Source organism: Micrasema longulum, unplaced genomic scaffold (genome assembly GCF_059751315.1).
Source record: "Micrasema longulum isolate JH-2025_06_02 unplaced genomic scaffold, ASM5975131v1 h1tg000813l, whole genome shotgun sequence".
In the NCBI taxonomy this organism is placed as follows: Eukaryota; Metazoa; Arthropoda; class Insecta; order Trichoptera; family Brachycentridae; genus Micrasema; species Micrasema longulum.
In genome coordinates this window covers 15,488-29,623 of record NW_028278005.1, presented here as the reverse complement: position 1 = coordinate 29,623, position 14,136 = coordinate 15,488, and the positions used below count along the sequence as shown (strand labels likewise).

At 32.9% G+C, this 14,136-nt stretch overlaps 1 protein-coding gene across 1 annotated transcript in view; it reads right to left on the bottom strand.

Annotated features, from left to right (window-relative positions):
* LOC148278885 (protein O-mannosyl-transferase Tmtc2-like) overlaps window positions 1-7,988 on the bottom strand; it is a 378,152-nt gene extending 370,164 nt beyond the window's left edge. Inside the window, exons 1-2 of the mRNA XM_088230743.1 lie at window positions 7,960-7,988; window positions 6,252-7,434 (exon numbers count right to left, since the gene is read on the bottom strand). Coding sequence (XP_088086869.1) covers window positions 6,252-7,434; window positions 7,960-7,988 — 1,212 coding nt within the window. The remainder of the gene's footprint in view (window positions 1-6,251; window positions 7,435-7,959) is intronic.
* Window positions 7,989-14,136: the final 6,148 nt, after the last annotated feature.

Sequence of the window (14,136 nt, the reverse complement as noted above, 5' to 3'; positions counted from 1 at the left end):
ACTATTTAAGTACTAGGCAACACAGATCATTTATTCGTCCTGAATGCAGGACAAATTTACCGTTGTCGATTCCTGTGGGAATGATTAATCCCTTGGACTGCCTTTTGAGTGAGGTGTATCTTTTCCATGCTGTAATTACCAGTTTTTTACTCTTCCCTTCAAACTATGTACTCGTATCTTAATACGTATTAGTGACTTATTTGTCTTTGTTTACCATTGTTTTTATAGGCCTTATTAATATTTTGTGCTTTATTTTTACCATGTTTTTAAAGTCGCCCAATTTTATCATTTATGTACATTGTAATTTACAGTATTGTAAATTTAATTAAATAAATAAATACAATTTGACGCCAGATTCTGTAGTATGTAATTCTCTAGAAAATAATGTATTAAAAATCATGTGCAATTCCGATGTAAGCTTGCTTGCTAAAAGATTCTAGTTTAATTTGCAAAGATAATTGTCTAGCAAGCGTTCAAATACAAGTAAGTAAAACAACGACACCATGGTTGCAAAATGAAAGCTTAGAGCTCTATGGACACACCGCACCAAAATTGAATTGGACTCGGCCAAATTTGTCCCGGCGCTAACGCAGTTAGCGAAGTAATAAAGTGGGTGTATTCAACGGCTACATTGCGATGCCTTCGACCATGTTTTCCTGTGTTATTTGCAAACGTTAACTGGTTCTTTTTGAGCGTTGTGGCGAGTGAATAATGAATGAGAAAGTAGTTTTATTTTGGATTCTGTTTGCTATTTTTAATGCGAGTTTTTTCATTTTCAGTTTCGGATACACAGCTCAAAATTGCGTTTCAAATTTTGCCATGTTTAAAAGTAAATTTTACACTGAAAGATACATCTGTTTCTTTAAAAATGTTTTTAGATATTATTCACATTTTTCTTCTTCTTCTTTTTCAAATCTGCTCCTAAGTGGGGCATATGTTCATCACCAGTTGCCTCCAGGAGACCCTTTCGCCAGCCAGCATTCTCGCCTCCGCCCACGTCAATCCAGCTACCCTTAGTTCCGTCGAATAAAGTCAAAAGATCGTCGTCGACGGCCTTCCAGGACGGCGTGAGCCCGTAGCTCTAAATAACAGATAATTTGGGTTAAGGTGCCGCATCCTCAAGACATTCGTTATAGGAGGCTACTGCGTCCGTTCTCGGACATAAATGTTAGTTATAAAATCGAACCACTTTATTTATGCCTAATATTTTCCTCAATCACTTATTCTACCAACTCAGAAGCTTCTTGTTCTAGGCTTTGGTTAGGTGCCAAGATTCAAATTCAAATAGGAGTACTGGCATTTAACAAGGGTTGAATAACCAGCATTTCGTTTTGACCGAGTATAAACTATAAATCCAGACAACATGCATTATGTTAAAAGTTGCTCCAGCAATTATGAAGCGGAGTATAAGCTCTTTGTGCAATGTACATGCTTCCATGTTCAGTTATGTGAACTCCTATGTATTTAAAACTGTCAACCTTCTCGATCCTTTGTCCATTATTATAAAGACGCTGCCTAGGGTCGTGCAATAATTTATTTATGTTTTCACGTGCACATATTTTACTCATTCGTGTATTCAATTTGTTTTTGTTAGTTTGCTGAATGCTAATGTACATAAAGCAAAATTGACCCCTGTTTTAATAACATCTTCTTTTTGATTTAATATTAAACGATTTAAAGACTTAAAAACAAAAACAGGAAAATGCTTCTTTTTTTTATTTTCAAAATAACAAAAAATATAAGGAAAATTGGCATAATAATATTTGAGTTATCGAATTGAAATCAGTCTATGGGGGATTCGAATTCAATTCTTTGGTCCAGCTAGGTGAAAAATCACGACATATATGTCTTATTCTATCTTTTCTAAGACGGTATAGAGTAAATATTAACACACAGCTCATTTTCTCAATGTTAGCGTCACGAACCTGTTTACCTTAACGGTACAGAATTACCGGCATCGATTTTTTGGCGATTGCCTTTGTTTTCATAATGTATCGAGTAAAACATAAGTTACTGGCGGAATTCGTTCCTATCCGCTTGTCCCTACTTCGCGTTCCCTGGAGACGCACTGACAATGTTAAAGGAAATTGACAAAAAAAGCAATCAACGTAAAAGCTAGGATAATCCACTCAGTGACGTAACATTCCCTCGCTGGTGACTGTAATATTAACACAAGACAAAAAGGAATCCTGTTTGTCTACATGCCATCAAACAAGAGAAATTGTCTTTTCCCGATACTTAGTAATCATGCGAGTGGAAAGCAACTGGTCTGTGTAGCAATACCTTTACATCTGAGATAATTTACGTTTCGTTAGGTTTTTTCTCTTTGAACCAAACAAAACATGGAAAAATTCCCATATTTTTTCCTTTATTGTTGTCCGTTTTATGTTTTTGAAAACATTCATAACGGCCACACTTATGATTATTATTTTTAATAGAATTACGAGCACAACTTAATATGTTATACAATTTTCTGAGCGGAAGAAAGGGACGTTACAAAAATATATATTATATAATACGTGATTTGATTTGTGTTCGTGTTTATTGTTGTGAATACTGTGTGGTTTATGAAATAATGTGGTGTTTATGTTATGTGTATAGTAGACTAAGTATTTTTTTGTCTTTGTTTTTAAGTTTTTTTATTTATATCGCAACAACGTACCATTGACAATTGTCACTTTCGTGAAATTAGCATGGTTTTTTTCTTCTAAATAATCGAATTGACTAGGAGCTTTGACTAAAAGTTTTTGTTGAATTACTTCAAAAAACGAAATCACGTATACCCACCCTTCTGCGAGGGCACAATTTATTATAAATAACATTTTTAATACATTTTGGTACACTAGCTATAAATAAAACAGTTCATTTGGTATCTTTAATATATTTTATGGTTCTGTGACTACATTTCGTAAATATGCATACCGACAAGACGCCCGTAGTGCTTTGCTATCGTAAGGGCATTTGACTACCTCTCAAAATAGATTTTTGGATAGTTTTACATGTACCTAATGCGTGTTTATTTGAATTAGAAATTTTTGTACCTAATATTCCAAGTTTTTTGGCCTGTATCTGAAGTTAAAGACTGATAAATTCTGTTTCATAATTTATAATTAAAATGCAGTTGGTCTACAAGACATGATAGTTTAACTTACTGTAGAGTTAAGTAGGTACCAACTTTGTACATACAAACATTATTCTATTACTATTTTTTTGTGCATTTGGGTAATTCCTTTCAATGATCGTTGGAACGTAGCCGAAAACCTCAACAATTTTTATTGAAACGGAAATTTTTGCATTATTGGGTATTTTCAGGTTTATTTTTATTATTATTATTATTTTTTAATAATAAAAATTACGTAAGTGACGGTAACAATATTCTTAAAAGGCTTAAAATAGGCATGTTTTAAATTTCCTCTATAAAACCCTATGTTTTTAAAAACCTCTTATAGTCTGTTGAGATACACAAGTTTCAAGTTGATTTCTCTTTCATATTTTACAGTTTGTCTTATTGTGTTCACTGCGAGCTACATTTTGACGCAGCTCTGTAGTCACTATCGACATTCAAGAACCTGCATCTTCAGTGTTAGTCAAAAACTTTGTTATTCCAGTTGGCAGAGAAAACTTATCTCATTCAATGGTGATAGGGCGGCTAGCGCTTTACTTTCTGAGGTTGGATTTAGAAAATTAACAGCAGGTTTGTAGGGAGAACTTTACTTCACAACTTAAGCCAAATAAAATTGCAATTTAATAAGATGCAGTTTTAAAGATTATCTTTTAATCAATTTTGAGTGCAACGTTAGATTTTTTTTACAAATTTACGCTCACATTTTAATATTTTTACTTTAATTTGCTCGTTAAAAAGCTTACCAGTATTTCAAACTTTTTAGAACATTCGTTACATTATTGAAATATTTTCTTGTGCATTTTTTCACTATTTAAACGCGAATGTGAGATTTTATTTTCAAAAGGGTTTTAACAGTTTGTTGATTTTCAAAAACTAGTTTGTGTTTGTATTTATAAGGTTTATTCTAAGCCAACGGAAACGATCTAGTAATGTCATAATCAGAACAGGATTTTTGCGTGAAGATGACTTATCAAACTAAAATGGTATTTAATGCATTGCAAAGTTTAAAAAATGCAAAGGTGCTTACTTTGATTGACTACAAAAATGTATTATCGTTTAAGGTTTTTTTGAAAAGAAGCATAAGTATAAAATTGTGAAAAATGAAATAAATTAATTGCAAATTTTATTCGGGTATTATCACTAACTCTTTGTATTTTTTTATTCATTCTTAATTAGATCAGTTCATTGCATTTTATGGACTAACATAAACTCCTAAAAACATCATTTTTTTTATCATAATTTTTCAAGAACACTTTTTTTCAAATAAGTTTAAAAAACTTTAATGCTTCTTATTTTTTTTATTTCTCCGCGTCTGCCTTGTTTTCTGTAATATTGCTTTGCTCTCATTTAACATTTGTAAATAATATATTTTTCTGGCTTATATTACCAAGAATGGTAAAAGCCATAACATATTAAATTAAAAAAGAAAAACTCATTCTTCCGATTTAATCACTTTCACAAAGAGTTTTTAGACTGAGTTTTTCTCTTCATTCGAAATCTTATCATTTTTTCAATCCCTCGTTTCGTATTTATGGCATTGTCAAATTATTTTTTTATTTTGCTTTATGTATTCCTTAATTATTTTATCAAAAAAATTGCTACCAACCATATTTTGAGTTTTTTCAAATTTTTGTAGAGGACTGGATAGAAGCTCTTTTACTTCACAAACATCAACAGATGAAAAAATTGAAGGAATATAGATGTTCAAATATAGGCAGAATGGTTAATGTTACACAGTGTGTAAACGTGGCCACTTAAAACAGCCAATGACAGGTCATAAGCCCTGTAGCTGTTTAGACTTATATATTACCTTCTCTAAAATGCTTTTTATATTTGTTGTAATATGTTAAAAATTGCTTCATTACATTTTATTTGTTGCTTTAATGTGAGCATACCAATTTCTTTGTGCATTTTTTTTGTATTGAATATATATTTATGTTGGGTATTTATAATCTTCATCGCCTTATTTTGGAAAATATTTCATGTTTTTAATTTCTCCTTCATTACATAAAAAAGGAATAGAAGTAATTTGAGTGTGAGCATATGGATGTTTTTTAGATAAGAACACAATTTTTTATAGAATGGGGTTTCTCCTGTTGGCTTTTAAAGTCTTTAACTGGTCACTCACTTAATTGATTCGTCGTTGTTATTATAATGTAATTAAACGTCACATAAAACAAATTGTTTTTTATGTTGCTCTCAAATCATTTGTAAGAATAAAATTGTAAGTTCCCTTTTACTGCTTTAATAACGGTTCAACCTGCGAAACACTATACCTCTGCAAGTTTTGAATCAAACTGTTCTAAAAGAGACATAACTGCAAGTAAAGCAATTTGGAATGTGCTTATGGTTAAAAGCTTTTAAAGGTTTCTGAGAAGTTGCGGAGTAGATGCAATACTGTTGGCGTTCCTTAAAGTGATAACGCAATTTTTTCGCTAAGTATCAAACTCTTTAAATGATAATGTTTCTACCTATTTTCAAGCAAATTGTTCCGCGTTCCACATATGTAATTCCTTTTATCGAATAGTTTTTGTAGATATTACACAATTTGACGTAGGAACATATTTTTGTCTGAAAGCACCTTTGTAAGGTCAAATAATAATTATTTTTATACATTATATTTACATTTTTCTATGTTTTTTCGGTCTACCTCAGAAGTGGTAGAAACCCAAAACAACATTTATCATTTTTAAATTTAATGCAACAAAGAGGGAAAACATTATTGAGAAGGGAATATGGAAGTCTAGGCATTTACAGGGCTTATGACCTGTCGTTGGCTGGTTTAAGTAGCCACTTTACACACTGTGAAACATTCACTATTCTGCCCATACCAAAACATCCACATTTACTTAACTCTCCCACCTGTTGACTTTTGTAAAGTAAAAGAGCTGAAAGCCTAGACTTCCATATTCCCTTCTCGAAAATGTTTTCCCTCTATGCTGCAACAAATTTGAAAATAAATAACTCCCCAGGGAGGAAATCCAGCCAGTCTGCAAGCATTTGGACATACTCAACCATTCTTGAACATTAATCATATATTGCTGTAATTTATACAGGTATTCTTATCATGGAAATAAGTGATATCGTGTACACTAAAATATAATTGGAGAATCTAATGCAAACTCACCTTATTATTCCACGTGGCATCTTGAGCAGCGCGCACAAGGTCGTAAAGTGCGCACGCCGCCAACGCCGTGACCCCTGTCTCCTTGCTGAGGGTGGCAGCGGCTGCCAGCAGGATGCAGCCCACTAGGGCCCCGTGGCACCTCCAGCCCCGGCTGCCCCCCGCGCGGCACTTGGCGCACTTCGTTGCCCCACCATCGGGACCCAACTTCCCATCATCACCTGTGTGACATTTCACTGCCCCGTTGACGAGCCCATTGCGGTACGTCCCGTTATGGTGAGCGCTCCCGTTAAGTAAGGCATTATTGACTACCCCGCATGCGGAACTCTCGATGTGGCATTTTCTCTTGGCGTCTCCGTTTATATTATTATTATTTATGTTGGTACAAGGCCCTTTCTTCAACTGCCAAGTACTCAATCCGCAAGAAATAAAAAACTTCACTACGCAGATAATCCCACCGCTAGCGCTAAACTCCTCTATTTTCCCGAACCAATTGCACTGTCTGATATTGTCGATCAAGTGGAACAATATATTATGGTAATTTGAACGTTCCGCGTTATAAAGGAAGGATCCCTTACTCCGAGATAAAATATCGTTTTCCGCTACGTAGCCATTAGTTACTATGTGCCCGTTAGGCGCGCCGTTTGAAGTGTGCTCGGGTTTTTTCAAAGTCTTCTTGACTTGATTTACTCCGTTGATTCTGCTGAGACATCTTTGGACGCAGCAGCCATTAAAGGGTAAGTTATTGAACGCCACATTATAATATGGCGTATCTCTATACTTCACGTGAGCTACGTAGACTAGAAAGCTGAGCAGGTAGAAGTTGCACGCCGCTAGATCGGCTCGTCCTACTACTCCCGCAACGGCTTCGGTGTGTATTGGATGCGAAGCGAACGTCAGTCCGGCTATGGCCGACCCCAATTTGGTTTTCGCCGGCGGTAGGATGGCTCTGGCTACTCTGACCACTAGAGCCGTGGCTAGACAATGGAGGAGTACGTTGACGAGATGATAGCCCCATGGTTGGAAGCCTCCTAGAAGATAGTTCAGACGGAAGGTGAAGACACACAGGGGGCGATAAGACCCGTGAGAACCGCTGTCCGTCAACGGGGTGCCCCAAAAGTCGTTCTCTAGAAGATTTCTCCAAGGCGTACTCGGTAGCAGATCGGGATTGCTGAGGATGGCTCGTCTGTAACAAACAAAAAATACTTTTAACGCGTGTCAACACAAACGAATTATTTCTATAAATATATTTAATTATTATGAGTATTTTCGCAATATTATATGAACGTCTTGTTAAACCTAGTTTGTAGGTTGCTTACCTAAATCAAATTAGCACTGAAAATTTCTTTATCAGTTGATAAGGGTTTCCTTAAGTAATTTGTTTCAATAGCCTAACAGATAGCAAACGAAAGGTTGGATAAGGCTTCTTCCGGCTGGCCTGCCTAAGGGATGGAAAGCGAACTTAGCTAACCCGGGAAAGGCCGGTAAACTGAACTAACTAGTTAACAGGCGTTACATAATATCAAACTATTATTCACTGTATAGTGTACTTGTAAATTTGCCTACAAACCCATATATATTAGGACAAAAAGTGTTTTTGCTGATTAAAAATTTAAATATTCTTATATTTTTTACAATTAACATAAATTAAGCAATTGGTTTGAAATAAGTTCAACTTTTTAATAATGTAAATGTGGACTAAGCCTCATACCGTCCATGTGCTCTGTAGCTGCAAGACATAATGTAAGCTAGCTGCCGTTATTATATGTTATTAATTTGTTTATTTTTTATTTAAAAAGACATATTAGCGTTTTTTATAATTTACCCACATGTTTTCATTTCGGTGGTCATTTTCAACGAGTTATAAATAACTCACTATAAGAAAATGTAAATCAAGTTGTGGGGTTTGAGCCTCGGACCTCTGATCCGTGAGTCCGTTACACTAGCCACGGGACCACAACCCGATTTGGAAACGAGGAACTAATTTCCTAACCGTTAATGCGCTATGTAGTTGTAAAACGTGTTGGGATTTTTATAAGTTTCGTTTATTTTCTTGATTCTTTTTTCGCAGCTAATGGTGCATATGGCACTGCATTGGTACGCTAACATCAACTAATTTTAATATTTTATATTACATGAAGGTTAAATGATAAGTCTTACTATTGAAGTAGAAAAACATATTTTTTAAATAAATATTTCTATATTTGAATATTATATAATTGAACGCAAAACCATGATTTGTATTATAGGCAAAGACCACGTGGCAGATTGAGTTTAGGAAGGCATAATAACAACTTTTAAAATAAAAAGCTAAACCTATTTTCTTGTATTGTTAAGTAGGGGCAATATCATGTTTAGTTGTGTTCACATATTACAACAGAGATGGAAAACTTTTTAGAGCAGGAAATATAGAAGTCTTATTATCTACAAAGCTTATAACTTGTCATTGGCTGGTTTGATTGGTCACTTTACACACTGTGTAACATTCACCATTCTGCCAATATTTGAACATCTTTATGCCTTCTTTTCTTCCATCTGCTATTTCTTAAGTAAAAGAACCAAAACCTCTATTGCTGTGGGTGAAAGTCATCTGAATACCCACATACGCCTAAAAATATTTTTTCTTAAATATGTTTTTTCTTGAACCAAGTGGATTAATCAATAATGTTTCCGAGTCTGTTTAATTTTGTGTTGACAAGAATTAAAATCAACCCCTTTACACTTCTGTAAATCTAGACACTTCTTTAAAATTTTCTCCATCTCTGTCGTAATAAAATATGTTAATATTAGTAATTCCCTAGGGGGTTGAATACAGTTCTTGTCTAAAAGTTGAGACAAACCCAAAACATTGTTTTATTGTGTTGTTTGAGACAATAGTGAATGAAAGTATTTTGACTACTAATTTCCACAAATTCACCACTTTTGTCATAGTAAATTGCCTTAAACAATAAAACCATGATTTAGTGATAAATCTACATCATAACGTTAAAAATTGTTTTTACTCTACATGATAAATATCAAAGTTTTCATATTCACAAATAGTCACTATCAAAAGCACTCCATTTATATTTCCTTAATCTTACTATGCATTAAGTTAGCAGTTGGGATTTAAATTAATAGTAGGGAATAAAGTTTAAAGGTTCAGAGGTGAGATCTAATGCATTCATATAAAAAAACAACCAAATATGAATGAAGTACGCAAATCAGTGATAAATTATTTCCACAATATGTAATAAATTATTTTAAAGGTGCTCTTTCTATTTAAAAACTGATACATCAATTAGAAATTAGGTAACAAATTATAAAAAAAACGTATTTCAGTCAACGTAAAATAATAACGAAATCTGTTTTTATTTTTAAAATAATTGAAAAAAATTGGTCACAACGTAAGTCTGAAATTACAAATTTATGTTTTATGTGTCAATAATTAATTAAGGTTTCTATATTTTTAACAGAATAAACTTGTATTTAAAGAGAGTTCATTTTACATTCATTTTTATTTATTAAATACATACAAACATATTATATTTAATTTTCATTTCGTTTCTATTATTTAAAACAGTTTTTTTTTATTTAATATTATATTGTAAAAAAAAAAATATTTTCTACTATATGGAGTTGAAGATATGGTGGATCTTATCAGTCGCGTGTGCTTATTTGTTTATCATTTTCATTTTGTTTGTCACATTATTTGGTGTTGTTTAATTTTACCATCATGTTAATTAGCTCATATGAAAGGCATTTACAAAAGTAATTTGTTAATTGCAATTTACTTACTTTACAGCGCATGATTAAAACAATTAATAAACTATTTCATATTTTGAGAAAGTTAAAAATTCTTTCGGGATTTCACAAGAATAAATAAAATGTTTAAAATAAAATTTGAGGACTAAAATAAGTTCTCGCTGTTTCTCGTTAAAGAAATATGTTTTTGATAAAAAAACTAAAAAAAGTGTCATTGAAAGTATTGTCCATAGTTTACGACTACTTTCTTCTATCTTTTTGACAGCATATCGAAAGAACCAATCATTTTTTAAGGTTATCCACGAATCGTACCATTTTTTAGCATCTTCATAAGAATGGAAGTGCTGCTCATCCAGATCATAAGTCATCGATCGGGACAAGCGGTAATTGGAATCGGACTCTCCATTTGAGGGTTTCCAAATATAATTTGACTGGCATTGCAACACGTCGCCAAGCGTTGTCCTGCTTCAAAATAACTTTGCCGCTGTTTTTCATTCAATACAGCAGTTAAAGTCAAAAGCATTCATTGTAGTCGATAGCGACTTTTCGTGCTGGTTTAGTTGGGTTAAAGGAGCTCATGATTCACTACACTCAGCTAATCATCGTTGTGAGCAGAGATGATGATGACGTTCTGTGATTTTTGACAGAGCATATTCACCTTAAATCTCCACAAGAATTTTATGTGCTTCAACCGCAGATTAAAAAAAAAAAAAACAAAACTGCGAAATTCCTGTTTCTTTTTGACACGATGTTGACATGTCTGTATAAAATAAAGTTGAAATTCTGTACAATTTAAAAATACGTCTCGATCTAAATGTGTTTTTGTGTTTCTCACAAATTTTATGAAATACTTTTCTGTATTTTTAGAATATTTTTGACAAAATTTAATAAAACGTTATTTCAAAGCATAGAGTGTGTGGGGTAAAAAATCTGAGCTCCGGGGTAGGTGGAAATCTTGCATTAGAGGGTGGATAGTGCTGGGGATGGGGGGTAGAAATCACCAGTCCGTTGGCTAGTAAGGTTTATCTTATCAAAACCCAGAATTAACTGCCAAGCGATAAAGTTTAGCGCACTACTTTGAGGCTTAAGGGTAGATTCAGGTTATATTCACGGAATGGTTTGACTGTTTTACTGTCCAGGACTCTTTTAAGTTAATTCAAAAATTCATGAGACTTATGTTTGCGTATATTATGCGTGTACTTATTTAAAGTAGTTAGATATTCTTATGATTTTATTTTATAAATTTGGATATTACGAGTATTGATCGATGAAATATTTTTTCGTTTAAAAACAAGTACATTTTAAAGTTAGTTTAAAGCCATTAAATACTGAAAAATTTTATCAAATAATTTGGTATTGCTGTGTGATTATTTTTTTTTCCTTTTTGTTTGATAACATTTTAGCTAAATGCATATTTTAACATTAAAATAAGTTTTATTATATTATTTTTTAGTAAGTACTAGTTAAAGGCAACTAGACATACGAAATATATATTTTTTCTAAACCCGTCACTATAATAATTGTTTGTAGCATAAAATTTGTTACAACCAATAAATAAATTTAAAAAATAATTTAGTTTATAATTGAATTCTTTCTGAGATTATGAGACTAAAAAAAATATTCAGGTTAAGTTTAATCGATATATTATACATAATTAATGTCAATCTATTAGAGCTTTCATAAGAATATGTTGATTGGCTTCTAAGAAATTATATTTGAAATTTCAAGGAAGATATATTTGTATTGAGGATAACTACCAATAATTAAATTAACGTAATTTAAACAGTAAAATCAAGTACTTAAATAAACGTTTAAATTTATTGTACCGTTAAAACTCGCTTTATTTTTGAAAATCAACAATGATATATAAATTCAACGGTAATTTTTACAAAATAATCCCACTAGAAACTAAAAAAAATACATAATGATTAATAGAAAAAACCTATCACTTTTCGACTCATTATTAAAAGTAGAAAACCCGTACTCGGTCTATAAACAGGCTTTGTGGCATTCTTTTGATAACCCCTGACCGTCTGAAGAGGCCTATTCTGTGTAGGCTCACGTGGCCCACTTTACCACCCCTGGGGTAGCGATAAGTGTATTTACCGAGTGATAAAATATTTTATTTACACCCTGCGGGTAGCAGGGGTCGCGGGAAATGCGTTAAATTATAATAGGCCTTTTCAACGCCCAGATAATATTTTTTTATAAAAAGCCCGTAACGGAACAATTACATGCTTTGAAAGTGAAAAATATCAGCAGTTAAGATTGCTTTGGAGAATTTCTAGGCCATTTCAAAAAACGGTATCATAATCCATAATATTATGTGGCCATTAATATGTAGTAATGGGAGTATTATCCTGAATATATTATTTATTACAAAAAGGAAAGTTCTCAAAACAATGCAAAGGTCTCGAGACAAAACGTTTTAAGGAGCCATTTAAAACTGTAAAAACGTTTTTTTTTTCAAAGAGCAATCGTTCAAGGTTTGAAGATCTCTTTTGTTTACCCTTTATGAACGTACTAGCTTTTACTCGTGGCTTCGCTCGCATGGTATTAGGAATAAATTTGTTAAGTAATTAATTATTATTTTCGTCGTTTACCAATAAGAATTTTTCCGATAGTAAAGTACATATTTTTGAGATAAAAATTAAAAAGATGTAAGTAAATTTATGGCGAACCTTCAGTTATTTTAATGTAATAACACAATCATCAATCATTAATCACAGATTTATTTTCGAATAATCATTATTAAGGGTGGCGTTCGCTTTTGAAAGGTTTTACGCTTTTTTTCTCTTTTGAATTTATATTACTGTTTATTTTATCTTCGGGAATATATTTTAACTTACTAAGGTGCCAATTGTGAAAACCTGTAATTGGCTTATTTGGAATTTGTTTTGATTTTTAAATATTTATAAATGTAGCTAATGGTTATTCGAATAGAATAAAAAAAAATGTGAAGCAGTCAAAAATAATTACAAACAACAACAGGGATGGAGAATACCTTAAATAAGGGAATATGGAAGTCTAGGCATTTACAGGGCTTATGACCTTCATTGGCGGCCTCCGTGGTGTAGTGGTCAAGACGCTTGACTCACAGACGGAAGGTTCCGGGTTCGATTCCCGGTGAGAACACAAAAATTAAATGAGATTTTTCTCAAGCCTGGGTGTTCTGTGATGTAATTCACCGCTGTAATTGGGCCTCCTGGCCTGTTGTGGTGCAAAAATAAAAATAAAATAAAAATAAAAATTGACTGGTTTAAGTGGCCACTTTACACGCTGTGCAACATTCACCATTTTGCCTATGTTTGAACATCCATATTTCTTCAATTCTTCCATTTGTTGATTCAAGTGAAGTAAAAAAGCTGAAACCTTTATTGTTGTGAAGAGATTCATCTGACTGAATTATTTCACATATTAGGCAACGCCTGAAAACAATTTTTAAACTTTTTTTGGACCAGTTGGTTTCTGACCTGGTTTTGTCTATGAACATTTTGATAAACTCAAATATTTTAGTCAAAAAAAGTTCATTTTTATTATTCTTTTCGTACGTTTTCGAGAAACTTTGGCATACAATAAAATACTAATTAAGATTTTAACCGCGTGTAGGAAAACATTTTTTACATCCAATTTCTCGTATCACTGAACTTGCTTATTACCTATCTGCCTACAACTGCAAATTTTCGAAATCATTTTTTTTTTTTAAATTTTTTTTTGCACCACAACAGGCCAGGAGGCCTAATTACAGTGGTGAATTACATCACAGAGCACCCAGGCTTGAGAAAAATCACATTTTATTTTTTGTGTTCTCACCGGGAATCGAACCCGGAACCTTCCGCGTGTGAGTCAAGCGTCTTGACCACTACACCACGGAGGCCGCCAATCATGAACCTAAAACACCTGGTTCGTAAAACGCCGAAATTCATCGAGCGTAAATGTTACACTTATGAGTTCCTGAGTGTCTGAAAACAAATTTTCTATCCCGTATACCTTGATGTAATCGATATTTAAGAACTGCTATGAATTTTAATATCAGTTCCTGTAATATTTCCCTCACAAACTCCCTAATAAAACTTTTATATCGACACTCATGTATGCTTGCCGGGTACGGAAAATAAACGCGCAAATTTGGTTTCGTTTATTT